Genomic DNA, 19,594 nt, shown 5'->3' with positions numbered 1-19,594 from the left:
CGCGCGGCCTCCGTCAGCGCCAGCGCCTCCCCGGGCCCGTGGAAGAGGGCCTGATGGCAGCGGGCCACGGCCAGCTGGCACCAGGCCGCGTACGGCAGGCACTCCTGTGCGCGCAGCTCGCGACCCAGCTGGCCAAACTGCTCGCCGGCCTCCGCCACGTTAGGCTTCCGCAGGAACCGCTTCTTCAGCTTGTTGCACACCTGGCGGTAGCGCGCCAGGAAGTCCCCGGCCTCAGGCCCGGGGCCCGCACCACCACCCAGGCCGGCCGCGGAAGCCGCCATGATCGCCGCTTAGGCACTTCCGGGCGCGCTGACGCAAGTGGGCGCACGTGCTGGGCGACGGCGGCGGGCTGAGACGTGCCCTGCGTCGGGCTCCGGCCCACCAAGCGACCGCGCTGGCTCGGCCGCCCGGAGCTCTCGTCGCCCTGGTGATATGCAAAATAGCAAGCACGGAGGCCCAGCCGGGACTGGCTGAGGGTGGCGTATGCAAATCGGGGGCCCTGGGGCGGGGCCTGGCCCGCTGTCCGGGGTTCTGTGAGCAGACCAATGGTGCTGGGGCGGGGCCTGGCTGGGCGCCCCCTGTTGCTAGGTGACAGATTTTTTTTTTAATTTATTTATTTAATTTATTTATTTTTGGCAGTGTTGGGTCTTTGTTGCTGTGCAGGGGCTTTCTCTAGTTTCGGCAAGCGGGGGCTACTCTTCCTTGCGGTGCGCGGGCTTCTTATTGCGGTGGCTTCTCTTGTCGTGGAGCATGGCTTCTAGGCGCGCGGGCGTCAGTAGTTGTGGCACATGGGCTCAGTAGTTGTGGCTCTCGGGCTCTAGAGCACAGGCTCAGTAGTTGTGGCACACGGCCTTCCTTGCTCCGCGGCATGTGGGATCTTCCCAGACCAGGGCTCCAACCGGTAGGTGACAGCTTGTTTACGCAGGTTGCCAAGAAGGGCGTCTCTTGGCATCCCTAGGGGAACACAACCAAAAACTCTTGACCCCACGTGGCCCTAATTCCGACTTTGCCTATGTGTTGATTGTGTCCTGCCCACCCCAATCCCGATCACGCCTCAATCTTCCCGTCAAAGCCCCTGCCCCATGGGAGTCCATGCCAAGCGCTCTGTCCACCCACCCCTGCCTCCCGCACCCAGGGCGGTCGGTCGCCTTGGCACCTTCACCCTATCACGACACCGCCCTCGCGGTGTCGAGCGCCGCCGCAAGGAACCCCGTCCCTCTGGGGACTTTGGCCTGGCTCCAACTTGCTCAGAGCCAGCGGGGGAGCCTTCTGTTGTCCGGCCTCACCCCAGGCCCCAGTCCGCCCCCAGCCCCGCCGCAGCCAGCCTCTCCCACCCAGGGCCACCCCATGCACTGTCACCGTGGGAGACCGCTCCTCTCTGTCTGTGACCCCCGACTCCACGCCCCCCAGCCCCCAACTCCGGCCAGACCCCCGCCCCCATCCCTCCGACGAGGGGTGTCCCACCACCACCACCTCCCACTCCAAGTGAGTGAAGCATGCGCAGGGGGTCTCTTGAAACACTTTATTGACTCGCAGTGACTGTGCCCAAGGCGGCGTGCAGGCCTGGGCCACCCGGGCTGTGCGGTCGGTCGGTGAACGGGCCTGGCGCCTGACGGCCGCGCCCCCCGGGGGCCGGGAACCCAGGTGTCGTTGGGCAGCTAGGGCTGGGCCAGGGCCACCTGGGAGATGGTGCTATAGTCCTGAACAAGTCGCTGAGCAGCGTGTTGCTGCGGGCCGCCACGTCCACCAGCTCCGGAGTGAGGCGCCTCCTGCTGCTGTTCTGGGCCTCATGGCGTGCCAGCTCCAGGACCCTGGCCGCCAGGTACTGGATGATGGCCACTAGGTAGACGGGTGCGGACGAGCTCAGGCGCTGGGCATAGTGGCCCTCCCACAGGAGGCGCTCCATGTGGCTCACGGAGAAGGACAGCTCGGCTCGGGCGGTGCGGGAGCGGTGACCGGGTGACCTTCGACGGCCCCTCTTCCCCGGCATGCTGGCCGTTGGGCGTGCTTTCTGCGACGGCCTCGCTCTGCGGTGCGCTGGGATGAGGGGCGGCGGGATGAGGGGCGGTCGGTTGTGCCTGCTGGTCCCAACATCTCAAGACAACCGGTGTTCTCAGGCCCCTCCTCCATATCGTAGCGACCATAGTCCGGGCCCTCATTGGTCGGGGAGCACCCTGTGAGGTCACTGCTTTCCCATAACCCCTCCTCTACCCCACCTCACCCCGCCCCCACCCCCTCCGCCGGGGTCCTGGGCCTGGAAAGAAATGGCGCTGGCAGGATCCTGCTCGCTGTGCTCGCTGGACCCTCTCTTTGGTGGAACTCTCACTGTCCACCAGACGGGAACTTTGTACAGAGAAGGCAGCTAATGGCGGACCATCCAGGGGCACCAAGTATACACTGGCGGTGCTGGGCCACCATCACGACTATATATCTGCTTCCAAATGAATAATATTCCTGGCTGAATAATATTCAGCAGGCTGAATAACATTGCAGTGCGTGGCTAGACCACACATGTTGTGTATCCGCTCAGCAGCTGATGTACATTTGGGTGACTTCCACGTTGTGCCCGTCGGGCATAGTGCTCTGGTGAACATTCCTGTGCAGGGTTCTGTTTGAACACCTGTTTTCAACTCAGTTGGGTTTACAACCCATGGGATAGATCTATGGGTTTATTTCTGGACTCCACTGATCTATGTGTCTATCCTTATGCTAGTACCACATAGTTTTGATAACTGAAGCTTTGGACTAAGTTTTGAAATAGGGAAGTGTGAGTCCTCCAACTTTTTTCTTCTTTTCCAAGATTATTTTGGCTATTCAAGGTCACTTGAAATTCCGTATGCATTTAGGATTGGCTTTTACATTTCTGTAAAACAGAGCGTTGTGATTTCCATAGGGATTTCATTAAATCTCTAGACAACTTTGGGTGGGATTGCCATCTTAAAAGTATTAAGTCTTCCCGTCCACAAAATCTGCTGTCTTTCCCCTTTTCTTTTTGAGGTCATCATTAATTTCTTTCAGCAGTGCTTTGTAGTTTTCAGTGCACAAGCCTTGCACCTCCTTGGCTAAATTTATCCCTGTGTATTTTATTTCTTTTGATGTTGTGTGAAATAGAACTGTTGTCAATTTCATTTTGGATTATTTTTTCATTGCTAGGATATGGAAACACAACAGATTTTTGTGTGTGTTGATCTTGTATACTGCAACTTGGTTGAATTCGTTTGTTAACTCTAATGTGTTTTGTGGATTCTTTAGGGTTTCCTGTACAGAAGAGCATGTCATCTGAGAATAGAAGTAGTTTAACTTCCTTTCCAACTTCGATGCTTTTCATTTCTTTTTCTTGCCTCATTGCTCTGACTAGGACTTCCGTTACAGTCTTGAGTAGAAGCACTGAAAGCAAGCATTCTTCTCTTGTTCCTGATGTTAGGGGAAATGCTTCCAGTCTTCCACCATTGAGTATGACATTAGCTAGGGTATTTCATAAAAGCCTTTTATTTTGTTGAGGAATTTCCCTTCTATTCTTAGTTTGCTGGGTGTTTTTTGTTTGTTTGTCTTTTAATCATGAAAGTTGTTAGATTTTGTTGAATGCTTTTTCTGCATCAACTAAGATGATCATGAGGGTGTTTTCCCCCTTCATTTTATCAATGTGGTTTTGATTAATCAGTTTTCTTATGTTGAGCCATCCTTGCATTCCTGGGATAATTCCTATTTGGACATGGAATGTAATATTTATAATATGCTGCTGGATTCAGCTTGCTAGAATTCTTCCGAGGATTTTTGCATCGATATTCATAAAGGCTATTGGTCTGTAATTTTCTTTCTTCTGCTATATATGTCTGGCTTTGGTATCAAGGTAATGCTGGCCCTATAGTATGAGTTAGGATGTTTTTCCTCCTTTTCTATCTTTTGGAAGAGTTTGGGAAAGGATTGGCATTAATTCTTTAAACATTTATTAGAATTCACCAGTGAAGCCACCTAGCACATAGTTTCTGGCACATAATACATGGAATCTAGGATTTCTGTAGTCATTAACTATTTGTTGAATTAATACATTGTCTTCCTAAGAAGGTATCTAATCAAGGCACAGTAATTGAGTTAAAAATGAAGCAGATCTATTTATCAAAAATAATGCTGTGCCTACAGATTGTCATACTGAGTGAAGTAAGTCAGAGAAAGACAAATACATGATATCACTTATATGTGAAATCGAAAAAAAAGTGTACAAATGAACTTATGTACAAAACAGAAGTAGAGTCACAGGTGTGGAAAACAAACTTATGGTTACCACAGGGGTAAGGGGGGGATAAATTGGGAGATTGGGATAGACATATACACACTACTATATAGAAAATAGATAACTAATAAGGACCTACTATATAGCACATGGAACTCTACTCAATACTCTGTAATGACCTGTGTGGGAAAAGAATCTAAAAAAGCGTGGATAAATGTATATGTATAACTGATTCACTTTGCAGTACAGCAGAAACTAACACAACATTGTAAATCAACTCCACTCCAATAAAAATATTTTTTAAATGCTGTGATTTCTGGGGCAATGCTATACATTTATTAACATTTTTATCCCATAGGAAGAAAAAATTGTTACATGGAAGAACAATTTTTTTAATTCCCCATAATACTATAACTCTGATGTCTTATTATATAACAGCCATACATTGATTCCTGTTTTAGTGTATTCAAGCAGATAGAGAATCCCAGGTGTTTTATGAGAGAGGATTTTCAACTTTCTTTTTTCTATATACCATGATTTAAATCTAGGCCTTTTGAATTGGAATTACTACCATATTTCTCAAACTGTTCCTTATTCCTTAAATATGTCATGTACTTTTCTGTAGAACCTAGACATGTCAAGTTCCTAACCCCCAGAAGTTGGATATTAACATGTGTCTCATGAATTCATACACAAGGGATCGTTAATTAACGCCCCACAGCACACACACACACACACACACACACACACACACACACACACATTATTGGAAGATCATCCTGAGACCATATGGCAGGCCGCCTACTCCAAGTCCCCTTTCACAGCTGCAGCCGACTCTGCCCTAAGCTAGTGTTTCTCAAACTGTATGGTTTGATTCAGTAGATCTGGAATAGGGCGCAAGATGTTGCTCCCAGGTGATTCTAATGCAGCTGGTCTGTGGCCCACACTGGATTAGCAAAGGCCTAAATGGCTTCCACAACTTTGATGAATGACCGTTTTACAGGACCCCAAAGTAGACACTTAACCTGCTCAGACCTAATCTCCCTTGTTCCATTCTTCTCCCTGTGATTTTCTCCTTCGCATATTACATTCTAACATCTGGCTAGCCAGAATGGTTTTATTTGGGTGTTCGGTGCTGTTGAGAAATGCACAGAGCAAATTAGAAGAAAGATATGATTGGGAGGAATTGCTTCTTATTCTTTCTTCATTTTACATGTATCTGTGCTAATACCTCCCTACAGGTCTTCTTTGGCAATGTGGATTCATCTGGGATAAAACACAATATTTTTAACCCTCCAATTATTGCTCGGTATGTCCGTTTGCACCCAACGCATTACAGCATCCGCAGCACTCTTCGCATGGAGTTGATGGGCTGTGATTTAAACAGTAAGTGTCAAGTCATCCCATGTCCTTTCCTCTCCCAACCATGAGTAGGATGGCTAACCATCCTAGCTTTCCTGAGACTGGGGGGATTTCTGAGGACACAGAACTATCAATGCTAAAACCAGTACAGTCCTGGGCAAACACATGACTTGGTCATCCTAACCATGGGATTCCCCAGGGGCAGCCACCTCCTACACTACTATTAACAAGGCTAATCAAAGTCCAACAGAGCTGAGCAGAGCTGACAAGAAAATAGGGGGCATCTTAACAGTAGCATGCAAAAGTTAGTGCCTGGAAAATGACTTCGTGATGACAATAGCCCTAGAACATATCAGTGGAGACGGGCCAGCAGGACCTCAGCCGCAACTTGTTCTTGTGATTACATTCTCCTTTCATTTCTCTGAGGTTGCAACATGGCACTGGGAATGGAGAGTAAAGCAATATCAGATGCACAGATTACTGCCTCATCCCACTTAAGCAATCTGTTTGCCACCTGGTCTCCTTCACAAGCCCGACTTCACCTCCAAGGGAGGACTAATGCCTGGAGACCCCGGGTAAGAGGGAACAAATTTGCCATATAACTGATGCAGAAGAAGGAGTAGTGGTTGGGAAAGGATAGGGTAAGCTCGTGACTGTTTCTTCAGTTACTTCTATCACCTGCTTGTTCCCACAAAGAGTGTCAAGGAAAGTTGACTATACACAGAAAACCCCACAGATATTTATTTAGTGGGTGTGCCGTGTGAGTTCACACAGCATTCATTGGGGGAAAATGATCCCTAATTGAACCTCCTAGAAACAGAATATGTATATGTAGTACTGGGCTAATATTTGTCAAAGAATTGGAGTGGCTGAAATCCAGTTTTACAGAGAAATATCAACAAAGCAAAGGGTCATAGTTATGTACAGTTCATTGGGCACAGTTCTTTTCTGGAACCACTCAGTTTGTGATTTTCAATCACTGACTAGCTTGGGGAAATGGATGGAGTTAATGGTCTCTGTTCCCCCAGGGGCTTATTTTAAACAAAATAGGTTGTATAACACATTGCCAAACTTTTAATACTCTAGTCAGTCTGTATATTACTCATATATTCATTCAGCAAACCTTTACTGGGCCCCTATTAAGTGGCTAACCCTGGGGATACAGAGATGAATCATGAAAAATTTCAGCCCTCAATTTGCTTCGAGTCTAATAAGGGAGACTGACAAACAGATAATTAATATGCAGAGTGATAAGTGCTGTGATATGATTAAGAAGGGATTTGGGGATTTCTGGGAGCAAATAGTGACCAAAAAGATACTAGTCTAATGCACCTGGTGCATTCCCCAGGCAAATAATCAAAAAGAGTGGCTGCAAGTGGACTTCCAGAAGACAATGAGAGTCACAGGAATAACCACCCAGGGGGTGAAATCTCTGCTCACCAGCATGTATGTGAAGGAGTTCCTCATATCCAGTAGTCAAGATGGCCATAACTGGACTCTGTTTCTTCAGAATGGCAAAGTAAAGGTACGCTAATCTCACAGGAAAGGCACAAAGCCTGTCTTAGAACTTGACATTTAGAAACAGAACAAGGTTGATATATGACCAGACTTTCAGGATAAACTTTACTGAGTATCTATAGTAATAGGACACTATGAAAGGCATTCTGGGAGGACACAGTGACTCCAAGCAAGAATGTATCATCCCAGGAAAGAGCAGAGTAGAGCCAAAAGCTGCTTATCCTCATAGATGTTGGTGTCATTCGGGATGGTGGCCCTTACTGACCTCTCTAGCATAGTCTCTCTTTTTTTTCTTTTTTTCCCGTATGCGGGCCTCTCACTGTTGTGGCCTCTCCCTTTGCAGAGCACAGGCTCTGGACATGCAGGCTCAGCGGCCATGGCTCATGGGACCAGCTGCTCCACGGCATATGGGATCTTCCCAGACCGGGGCACAAACCTGTGTCCCCTACGTCGGCAGGCGGACTCTGAACCACTGCGCCACCAGGGAAGCCCTAGCATAGTCTCTTGCTACTTGCTCCTTGGCTTTCTAAGCTGCACCCATACTAAGGAACCCTCAAGTCCCTAAAAACAGCATGTTTTTTCTCACACTAGGCTTTTATATGTACTGTTTCTTCTACCTAGAACATTTTTTCTAGGTACTTCTTATTGACCCTTTCACCTGGTGCATTCTTCAAGTCTCAGATAAACATCATCTCCTCCAAGAAGAATTCCTTGTTCCCTCAAGGCTGGATTAAACATTTTTGCTTCTGGCAGTTTAGTGAACCAGAGTACTGATAATGTATGTTCTAGAGGACATTCCCATTTTAAAAAGGGCATATCTCTGATACATGCTATAACATGCATGGCTAAATTAATTACAGCAGACACAAAAGGACAAATATTATATAATTCCACTTATATATTAGTCAGGGTTCTCCAGAGAAACAGAACCAATTGACTCACATGATTATGGAGGCTGACAAGTCTCAAGATCTGCAGGGTGAGTCAGCAAGCTGGAGACCCAGGAGAGCCAATGGCGTAAGTTTCAGTCTGAGTGTGAAGGTCTGGAAAGGAGGAGAGCCAGTGGTGTAGTTCCTGTCTGAACCCAGGAAGTGCCAATATTTGAGTTTGAGCCCAAAGGCTGGAAAAAACCCAATGTCCCAATTCAAATGGGCCATGCAAAAAGAATTCTCTCTTACTCAGACAAGGGTCAGCCTTTTTGTTCTATTCAGACCTTCAACTGATTGCATAACGCACACCCGCTTGGGGTGGGGGGGACAGCAATCTGCTCTACTCACTCTACTATTTAAATGTTAATCTCATCCAAAAACATCCTCACCAACACACCCAGAATAATGTTTGACCAAATATCTGGACACCGTATGGCCTAGACAAGTTGACATGTAAAATTAACAATTACAGTGAGACTGAAAGTCGAATAGAGGTTACCAGAGGCTGGGAGCTGGGGAGGATGGAGAGTTATTGTTTGATGGAGACAGAGTTTCAGTTTTGTTTTTGTTTTTATTTTTTGGTTTTTTGTTTTGTTTTGGCCGCGCTGCGCGGCTTGTGGGATGTGGGATCTTCGTTCCCTGACCAGTGATTGAACCCGTGTCCTCAGCAGTGAGAGCACAGAGACCGAACCACTGGAGTACCAGGGAATTCCCCAGAGTTTCAGTTTTGCAAGATGAAGTGTTTTGGAGATGGTTGGTGGTGATAGTTGCACAAAATTGTGAATGTACGTTATGTACTTGTTGTCAAACGTACTTGTACGCTTAAAAACAGTTAAAATATATGTTATGTATGTATTACCAAAATTTTTAAAAGGCTATAGCACTGATAGTACATACTTCTTTTTTTTTTTTTTTTTTCGGTACGCGGGCCTCTCACTGTTGTGGCCTCTCCCGTTGCGGAGCACAGGCTCCAGACGCGCAGGCTCAGCAGCCATGGCTCACGGGCCCAGCCGCTCCGTGGCATGTGGGATCTTCCCGGACCGGGGCACGAACCCGTGTCCCCTGCATCGGCAGGCAGACTCTCAACCACTGCGCCACCAGGGAAGCCCTACAGTACATACTTCTTAATGCACTGCTACACTCAATGAAGAAAGGGGACTCTCCAGCCTCCTCACCACCAACAGCAAAAAAAAAATGAGCTTTTATTTTAAAATAATGAGCTTAAATCAGAGCAAAGAGAGGTGAAAAATGAGAAAATGTAAAATGGAGGAACTTTCCTAAAGGGAAATGCTTATATTAGTGTTGCTCTCAGGAGACCAAGCTTCGAGCAAAATGCAAGAATGGAATGTGAGACTTCTGCATTAAGTAATGAAACCCAGAAAGGAGCAGAACTAGTTGCAGATAAGTAGCACCTCCTGGCTTCTGGAAGAATGATTTCTCTAGAGAAAAAGCATTCCCAGTTTAGGTCTCCAGGATTCCTACGTATTAAAATGATAAGATCATAAACATAGATCAGCAAACATACAAGATAACAAGCCAACTTGACTACAAATGGGCAGAAACAATCAATACAAATTTAGAATCTGAAGAATACCAGATATTGACATTATCAGATAGATATCATAAAGTAATTATGCACAAAATATTTAAAGCAATGAGCTATGGAAACATAAAAATAAATGACAAATTATTAGGCAGTTTTGGAAAAAACAGTACTTTTAGAAATTAAAAAACATCATTGTTGAAGTTTAAAAATCAAAGAAAGACTTAATAGTGAATTGGGCACAGCCAAAGAGAATTTAGTCACTGGAACATATATCTGAAGAAATTACCCAGAATGGAGCACAGAAGGTGAAACATATGAAAAAGAAATTGAGACATATGCTATACAGAGAAAGCCATGTATATATAAGTGGAATCCAGAATGAATGAAAGAAATAGTGGAGAAGTGGCAAACAAACAAGGATGACCACTTTCACCACTTCTGTTCAACACTGTACTGGAAGTTATAGCCAGAGAAATTACAAAAAAAATAAAAATAAACAAAAGGCATTCAGATTGGAAAGGAAGAAGTAAAACTGTCTCTCTTCACCAATGATATGATTTTATCATAGAAAATCCTAAAGAACCCACAAAAAGCTACTAGAACTAATAGATGAGTTCAGTACAGTTGTAGGATACATGATCAACACACAAAAATCTGTTGTGTTTCCATACACTAGTAGTGAAAAATCTGAAAAGAAAATTAAGAAAAACATTTCATTTACAATATCATCCAAAAGAATAAAATATTTAGGAATAAACTTAACCAAGGAGGTACAAGACTTATACACTCAAAACTGCAAAACATTGCTTGAAAAATTAAAGAAGACCTAAATGAATGGAGAGACATCCTGGGTTAATGGATTGGAACACATTATTAAGATGGCACTACTAACCAAAGCTTTCTACAGATTCAGTGCAATCCCTATCAAAATCCCAATGGCCATTTTTGCAGAAATGGCCAAGCTGATCTTAAAATTCATCTGTAATTGCAAGGGACCCAAAATAGCAAAAACAATATCTTGAAGAAGCAGTTACAGGATTCACACTTCCCAATTTCAAAACTTACTACAAAGCTACAGTAATCAAAACACTGTGGTAGTGACATATAGAATTCAAGTCCAGAAATAACGCTATACATCTATAGTAAATTGATTTTCGATAAGGGTGCCAAGACCATTCAATGGGAAAAGAATAGTCTCTTCAACAAATAATGCTGGGAAAACTGGATAGCCACATGCAAAAGAATGAAGTCACCACACACCATATACAAAAATTAATTCAAAATAGATCAAATGCCTAAATATAAGAACTAAAACTTTAAAACTCTTGGAAGAAAATATAGAGGTAAATCTTCATGACCTTGGATTTTACAAATGGTTTTTTAGATGTGAACCATAATCACAAACAACAGAAGAAAAATAGATATGAAAAGAATTCTTAAACTCAACAAAAAGACAACCAAATTTAAAAATAGGCAGAGGACTTCAATAGGCATTTCTCCAAAGAAGATATACAAATAGCCAACAAGCACATCAACACCAACATCATTAGTCATTAGAAAAATGCAAATCAAAACCACAATGAGATATTACTTCACACTTACTAGGATGGCTATAATTTTTTTTTAATACAGAAAGTAAGAAGTGTTAGCAAGGATGTAGAAAAATTGGAACCCATACCGCTGATGGCAATGCGAAATAGGCAGCCACTGTAGAAACCATAGAATTACCATATGATCTCAGCAATTCTGCTACTGGGTATGTACCCAAAAGAACTGAAAACAGGCAATTAACAAAAACTTGCAGGCAAATGCTCATAGCAGTACTATTCACAATAGCCAATGGGTGAAAATGACACAAATGTCCATCAACTGGTGGATAAACAAATTCTGGTCTATCCATACAGCTGAATATTATTCAGCCATTAAAAAACATAGACATGCTGATGCATGCTACAATATGGATGAACCTTGAAAATATGCTAAGTGAAAGAAGTCAGACACAAAAGACTACATATTGTATGATTCCATTTATATGAAATATCCAGAATAGGAAAATATAGAGAGACAGAAAACAGATTAGTGATTACCAGAGATTGGAGAGAAGGGTAAACGGGGAGTGGCTTCCTGATGGGTACTGGATTTCCTTTTGGAGTGATAGAAATATTCTGGAACTAGATAATGGTGAATGTACTAAATGCCACTGAATTTTACAATTTAAAATGGTTAAGATGATAAGTTTTATGTTATGTACATTTTACCACCATAAAAAGGAACCAGAAGACACATATATTACCATAATAAGAGTGACAAGCTGACAGGCGATTTCTAAGCAATAATGAAAATCAGAAGATAATTAATGATATCCATGTGATGCTAAAAGGAAAAATCTGAAACCTGCCCCCAAAAGAAAGAAAATCTGGTGAAATATTTTTCATGCATTCAAGCAAAAACTAAAAAAATTTTTCAGGGACTTCCCTGGCAGTCCAGTGGTTAAGACTCTGAGCTTCCACTGCAGGGGGCCTGGGTTCAATCCCTGGTGGGGGAACTAAGATCCCGCCAGCTGTGCAGCCACAGCCAAAAAAAAAAAATTTCCAACTTGCATGACTGATTTTACCACCCAGTAAAATCCTGCCAACATAAAAAAATGAGGATATTTATTAACCTTATGACAGTAAATTTGGAAAATTAGGTGAAATGGATAATTTCTAGTAAATATAACTTACTCAAGAAGGAATCAAAAACCCTGAAACTCCTACAACCATTTTTTTTTAATTGGCCACGCCCCACAACTTCCTGGATCTTAGTTCCCCGACCAGGGATGGAACCTGGGCCCCCTGCAGTGGAAGTGCGGAAACTCCTACAACCTTTGAAAAATTGAATTGGTGTTCAAAAATCTTCCTACAAAGAAACCTCCAGATTCAGATGGCTATACTAAATACTCTACCAAATTATCAAGGGAGAAATAATACCATTATTACAAAGATTCTTCCAGAAAAATGGAAAAAGCTTGTATTTACATTATCCAACTCTTTAAATGATGACAACAAATCACAACAAAGACAATTTTATTAGAAAAGAAAATAATAGGCCAACTTTACTCATGAACATAGATCTGAAACAAAATATTAGCAATATGTATGTTAGATTTATCCTAGGAATGCAAGGTTGGCTTAACATTAGAAAATTAATGCAGTCCATCACATTAATGAACTTCAGGATTATACAGCCAATAAATGCTGAGAAAAAGATTCATAAAATTCAATATTCTTAATGGGAAAATTTGGCAAACTAAGACTAGTAGGGAAACTACGCAATCTGATAAAGGATATTCACAAAAATTTTACAGCAAATATTTTAGGTGAAACACAGAAAGGTTTCCCTTTGAGATTAAAAATAAGATACCATTTATCTATTGCTGCATCACAAACTACCCTGAAACTTGGCCACAATTTTGTGGATCAGGAATTTAGGTTGATCTGTCTGGCTGGTTTGTCTGTGATCCATGGGGTTTCAGTGGGTATGGACGGATGGATCTACTTCCTAGATGGCTTCTTTGCTCACCTACCTGGTATCTTGGTTCTCCTTGACCTTTTCATCCACTGGTGTCTCTTCAGGGCCTCTCAGCATGCTAGTCTTAGGATAGTCACTCTTCTTACATAAAAGCTAGATTCCAAGAAACCAAGGTGGAAGCTGTCAGTCCTCTTGAACTTGGCACAGCATCACCTCTGCCGCCATACTCTATCAGCCTACAGAATCAATTGCCCACCCCAACTTAAAACAAATCAAAAGACACATGCGCCCCAATGTTCACTGCAGCACTATTTACAATAGCCAGGACATGGAAGCAACCTGAGTGTCCAAGGACAGAGGAATGGATAAAGATGATGTGGTACATGTATACAATGGAACATTACTCAGCCATAAAAAAGAATGAAACAATGCCATTTGCAGCAACATGGATGGACCTAGAGATTATCATACTAAGTGAAGTAAACCAGACACAGAAAGACAAATATCATATGATATCACTTATATGTGGAATCTAAAAGAAATGATACAAAAGAACTCATTTACAAAACAGAAATAGACTCACAGACATAGAAAACAAACTGATGATTACCAAAGGGGAAGGGTCGGGGGAAGAGAGATAAATTAGGAGTTTCGGATTAACAGATATACACTACTATACATAAAATAGATAAGCAACAAGGATTTACTGTATAGCACAGGGAACTATATTCAATATCTTGTAATAACCTATAATGGAAAATAATCTGGAAAAAAAGTATATATAACTGAATCACTTTACTGTATATCTGAAACTAACACAATATTGTAAATCAACTATACTTCAATTTAAAAAAAAAAAAAAGGGAATTCCCTGGAGGTCCAGTGGTTAGGATTCTGTGCTTTCACTGCAATGGCCTGGGTTCAATCCCTGGCCGGTAAACTAAGATCCCGCAAGCTGCGTGGCACAGCCAAAAATAAAACAGTCTAAATACACCTACCTCTCCATGGGAGGAGTATCAAAAAAATTCATAGCCATCTTTAATCTGCCCCATCCACTTTTATTAAAAACTGTATTGGAGGTCCTAAGCAATGCAGTAAGGTAAGAAAAAGAAATAAAATGTGTTAGGATTGGGAAAAAAAACCCTCTCATATGTGGAAGATACGATGGCATACATAGAAAATGCAAAAGAATCTATCTAAATTATTAGAATTACTAAGATAAGTTTGCAAGCTTGCTGAAAACAAAATCAATAGAAAATTTTATTGTATTTCTACATGCCAGAAACAAATAGAAAAATAATTTAAAATAGCATTTTAAAATTCCAAATACTGAGTTGTACATTCTCATCAAATAATGGCAGCTGTCTAAATCTCTCCATACAGCCTTCAAAAACCATCTTTCTATCTAACTATCTCTCTGTAGATATATTTTAAAATTGCAAATAAAACCACCCATAACTCACAGAATAACTAGAAGACAAAGAATACCATAAGTTTCAGTGGTGGAAATTAAGTGTTCTGGAAAAGCAAAAATGAGTCACAAAATCACAAGACATATCTTCCTATCCCATCTGTTACAGAAATTGCACTTCTCTTTATCAACAGTAGAGGGTGCTTGTGGACTAAGAAACCTAACAAGCCACCCAAACCTCTTATCTCTGACTACATATTGTAAAATCACCTCATTGCTGTGATGAATGAACAGAAAATAGCAGATGAGGTAAAAGGTATTATTCTTTTATTTTATTTATTTATTTATTTACTTACTTATTTTTGGCTGCATTGGGTCTTTGTTGCTGCACCCGGGCTTTCTCTAGTTGTGGCGAGCAGGGGCTACTCTTCATTGAAGTGCGCGGGCTTCTCATTGCGGTGGCTTCTCTTGTTGTGGAGCACGGGCTCTAGGCACACGGGCTCAGTAGTTGTGGCTCACGGGCTCAGTAGTTGTGGCTCGTGGGCTCTACAGCACAGGCTCAGTAGTTGTGGCGCATGGGCTTATTTGCTCCACGGCATGTGGAATCTTCCCGGACCAGGGATCGAACCCATGTCCCCTGTATTGGCAGGTGGAGTCTTAACCACTGCACCACCAGGGAAGTCACAAAGGTATTATTCTTGATTTTTCACTTCCTCCTTTTTTGAAAACTCCATTGACTTTGGGCTTCATAGTAGGACTCATGTTGACCAATGCAGTGCAAGTAGACATGATATAAACCACTTTCCAACAGAAGCTTTCAATGTGACCCTGTGTTTGGCTCAGTCTCTGGTGCCTCTGCTCTCTGCCATGAGATAAAAATGTCCAAGCTGAGAAGGCATGGTGTACGTGAGCCTTGGCCTGGAGCAGAGCCTAAGCCATCCCAGAACAGTCTTGGTTTCCAAATACCATTTCCTAGTAAAAGGAACCTGGGCTCCTTAGAGATTCCAAGACCAGAGCCAGGAAACTGCTAGGTGTTACTGGAACATCTTGGAGTCCATTATCATCATCAAAATATAAAGGGAGAGGAGACGTTCTTCTCCACAAAAGAATTCCAGCTAATAAATGTAGAAGACATGACAAAATTAAGAAACCACTCATCAATACAGTATATAATACTTGTAAGGAACTTCAGTAGATATTAAAACCATTGGATGAAAGCTTAATGTGGAACAGAATATTTACACAGTCTCAAAGTCTAACCCCACAGATTGTTAGGTAAGGGAAGTTATTACCTTTATAAAAGAGAGATCTGGTGGACATCACCTTAACTAAGGGTCAAACTCTGGAGGAATCGGCATCACGTGTCCTCTGATGTGATATGGTGGGAAAGGCACATCACCTAGTTAATATTCTCACTAACGATGTTGAACTGAAATCTAATAATAAGAAAACAGTCACACAAATTTAGAATGTGGGACATTCTACAACGCAATGGTCCTAGACTTTTTAAAATGTCAACACCATGAAGGACAAAAAAAGACCAGAGACTAGGAGTCTGTTGTAGATTAAAGGAGATTTAAGTGTTCCTTGTATTATTCTTTCAATTTCTTTTTTTTTTTTTTTTTGCGATACGCGGGCCTCTCACTGCTGTGGCCTCTCCCGTTGCGGAGCACAGGCTACGGACACGCAGGCTCAGCGGCCATGGCTGACAGGCCTAGCCGCTCCGCGGCATGTGGGATCTTCCCAGACCGGGGCACGAACCCGTGTCCCCTGCATCGGCAGGCGGACTCTCAACCACTGCGCCACCAGGGAAGCCCTTCTTTCAGTTTCTTGAGGGAAAAGATCAAGGAATAAGTCTAACAGAAGATGTACAAGCCTCCAGAGTATGCCACAAATATTTATCCAAGAATCTCTTTTGTTTCCCAAAAGTTTCATCAAACACACAAACTTTAACAAATGTTTATAGTATATTTGCTACGTGTATACTATATATATTGTACGTGTGGAAGGTCAGTGACCAAGGTCTCTGCTGTCATGGAACCAACATTTGGTGGTGAAAACAAATGAAATGGTCAATAAGCAGGTAAACAGATAAATGAGAAGATTCTGAATGGTGTAAAGGAAATGAACAAGAGGAGATTCAGAGTCAACAAGAGTCCTGTTTCAGAGATAACATTTAAACTGAGACCCAAAGGCTTGGCAGGTTGAAGTATTTGGGAGTAAAATATCATGATGTTTACAACTTCCTTGAATTAGTTGGGAAAGTGGGTGAGAAGATTCCAGAGGGAAGCCATAGCTGGAAGCACGGCCTCCACAGGAGGTTAGCAAGGATGCTCTTAATTCTAGATGTCACAACCACTTTCCCAGGTACAGAGGCAGGGGACCGAGTCATCCAGTCACCTCCCAGGGTTCAATCCTGGACTACCGGAAGCGTGGATCCCTCAATTGGAAGTGAAAAAAAGCGTGCGTGCTGGGCGATGGGCATTGGAGTGGGTGCCCATGAGGGGGCGGAGCTTAGGGAGAGTTACAGACCAAGCAGGAGGCCAATGGACTTGGGGAGCCTCTCGGGGGTGTGTTGTGTAAACATTATAACTCTTTTCCTGTCAACCAACAAATGCTATCTCTCCTCTTTCAGATTTTTCAGGGAAATCAAGACTCCTTCACACCCGTGGTGAACGCTCTAGACCCCCCGCTGTTTACCCGCTTCCTTCGAATTCACCCGCAGAGCTGGGCGCACCACATCGCCCTGAGGCTGGAGCTTCTGGGCTGCGAGGCGCAGCAGCAGTACTGAGGCCCGGTCCTTCCTTCCTGGCCCCGGGCCCTTTCCTGATTCGGGTCCAGCATCCCTCTGAGCCCGCCCTCTGGGTCACTTCCTGCCCCACGCTGCCCACGGTGCCATCGTTTTTCTATGTATTTCAATTCCTCAGTCCCGGCAGATATGCCCTGAAGCCTCCAAAATCAATCGTCATGTGTCCTGCGTTCTCTGGGGCTGTTGCATCCAATTTACCTCTTGCGCATTTGCTGCGGCCGCTCCCAGATTGGTCCTTCCTTCCAAGGTACTCAGGCAAAAAGCAATGAGGAAACTCAGCTGGAAAGCATTCTCCTCTGGACACGGCCACCACTTCCTCCTCTGTGGTGACCAAGAAAGGTCATGATCATACTAGGCTTCTAAAGGACATATTTTTAATATTTCCACAGAAAAATGAGGAAAATCCATGGCTCTCTGGGATAGGAGATACAACATTGTAATTCTAATCATGCACTCATTTTACTCCCTCCTCAGCTAATTTCCTGCTGAAACGACACAACAAACTGTACCAGGAAATTCTGTACCCTAACTGCCCAAGAGGAACCCCCACCTCGCCCCATCCCTGACAGATAAGGTTGGGAATGGCTTACTGTCCTGTAAAAGTCCATTAAGGTTAGAGGTTAATTTACAGAAATCAATAAGGTGATATGGTTTGACTCCCTGTAAAAGGTTAACCACTTTTATGTCTAACTTAATCATCTTGTTTTGGCATTCTTTTCCCATTGACCACATACATCTTTATTTTTCAAATGCTCTTGGAACCAGCTCTTTTGTCTTCCCGCTGGTTCCCTCAATAATCAGTTAAACAAAACATTGATGTGTGAAAACAAATGCCTTTGAGAGTTGTGCTTTTATACTGGAAATAAAAATGTGAACAATGAAATTTTATAATTTATGAGGTGAAGCTAACATTTAAAAAATTAGAAATGGAGCCTTGATCCAGTAGCAGAGAGAGAGATTCTTAACCTTGACATCCATTAGTACTAGAAGGCATAAAGGCAGTAGTCTGGCCTCTGGCCCATCCCACAAACCCCCCTTTTATAAGTTTTCTAGAGGTTGTGACCAACCAGAATCCGGGAGAGGCTGCAGCAGAACGTAGTGAACCTAATGTGAGAAATGCTGTACTTGCATCACCCAGATCTCCTGGGATCACTTTTACGAGTTCAGTGTTTGCAATCATACTCCAGCTGGTTTGGCTAATGGGGGGGCCTGTACTCAGAAACCTACAAGACCCTGATGAAGATGACACAGATGGACAAATATACTGTGTTCATGGATTGGAAAAATTAATATTGTTAAAATGACAATGCTACCCAAGGCAATCTACAGATTTAATGCAATCTTTATCAAAATACCAATGGCATTTTTCCAGAACGAGAACAAACAATTCTAAAATTTATATGGAAATACAAAAGACCCTGAACAGCCAAAACATCTTCAGAAACAAGAACAAAACTAGAGGAATCATGCTCCCTGACTTCAGACTGTATTACAAAGCTACAGTCATCAAAACAGTATGGTAATGGCTCAAAAATAGACAAAAACAGACACATAAACCAATGGAACAGGATACAGAGCCCAGAAATAAACCCACACACCTATGGTCAATTAACCTATGACAAGGGGACAAGAATATACAATGAAGAAAAGAGTCTCTTCAATAAGTGGTGCTGGGAAAACTGGACAGTTACCTGTAAAAGAATGAAATTAGAACATTTCCTCATACTGTTTACAAAAATAAACTCAAAGTGGTATAATTATTTTGGAAAACAATCTGGCATTATCTACAAAAGTTGAGCATAAAGATAGCCTGTGGCAATTCTGTTGGGTAATGACCTAGACCCAGAACTGCCATGTGAACCAAGAGACAGGGCAAAACTACCCATAACACTTCCAAACTGGAAACAACCCTTATTGCATATATTTCCTAGTGGCTCACTTTAATTGCAGTAGATTAATCCATTATATAATATATATCACAATTTATTTATCCATTGCTTTTCTGACTGATTCATTTATGCCAGTTCTTCTATGGAGCTGATCATCCTTTTAAAAAAATTGATTTGTAAGAGTTCTTTGTATGTTAAGGACATTAACCTATTATCTGTCATATATGTTGTGGAATTTTCACCTAGTTTGTCATTAATCTTTTATCTTTCCTTACAATGTTTTGCTGTATGCTGTATGTACATTTTTATGCAATAAATTTATCATTATTTTCACCTATGGCTTTGGGGTTTTATGACATATTCAAAGTAGCTTTTTTCACCCCAAGATT

The 19,594-nt window shown here is 42.8% G+C and overlaps 2 protein-coding genes across 3 annotated transcripts in view; one reads left to right on the top strand and one right to left on the bottom strand.

Moving 5' to 3' along the window:
- Window positions 1–18,686, top strand: part of F8 (coagulation factor VIII) — a 123,394-nt gene extending 104,708 nt beyond the window's left edge. For both annotated transcript variants that reach the window (XM_029243906.1, XM_029243907.1), the window contains 4 exons: window positions 5,473–5,617; window positions 6,020–6,168; window positions 6,942–7,118; window positions 17,143–18,686. In XM_029243906.1, the coding sequence (XP_029099739.1) occupies window positions 5,473–5,617; window positions 6,020–6,168; window positions 6,942–7,118; window positions 17,143–17,298 (627 nt within the window). In that variant the 3' untranslated portion in view covers window positions 17,299–18,686. The remainder of the gene's footprint in view (window positions 1–5,472; window positions 5,618–6,019; window positions 6,169–6,941; window positions 7,119–17,142) is intronic.
- LOC114908016 (histone H2A-Bbd type 2/3) lies at window positions 1,523–2,056 on the bottom strand. The gene has a single exon (XM_029244230.1). The coding sequence runs from the start codon at window positions 1,988–1,990 to the stop codon at window positions 1,523–1,525; it is 468 nt and encodes a 155-aa protein (XP_029100063.1). The 5' UTR covers window positions 1,991–2,056.
- Window positions 18,687–19,594: the final 908 nt, after the last annotated feature.

This window comes from Monodon monoceros, unplaced genomic scaffold (assembly GCF_005190385.1).
Source record: "Monodon monoceros isolate NGI ecotype Baffin Bay Population unplaced genomic scaffold, NGI_Narwhal_1 Super_Scaffold_3, whole genome shotgun sequence".
In the NCBI taxonomy this organism is placed as follows: Eukaryota; Metazoa; Chordata; class Mammalia; order Artiodactyla; family Monodontidae; genus Monodon; species Monodon monoceros.
This window is presented reverse-complemented; position numbering and strand designations above follow the sequence as displayed.

Excerpts from the sequence above, each read along its gene's own strand:
- LOC114908016 (XM_029244230.1), bottom strand. The coding sequence starts at position 1,990 with ATGCCGGGGAAGAGGGGCCGTCGAAGGTCACCCGGTCACCGCTCCCGC.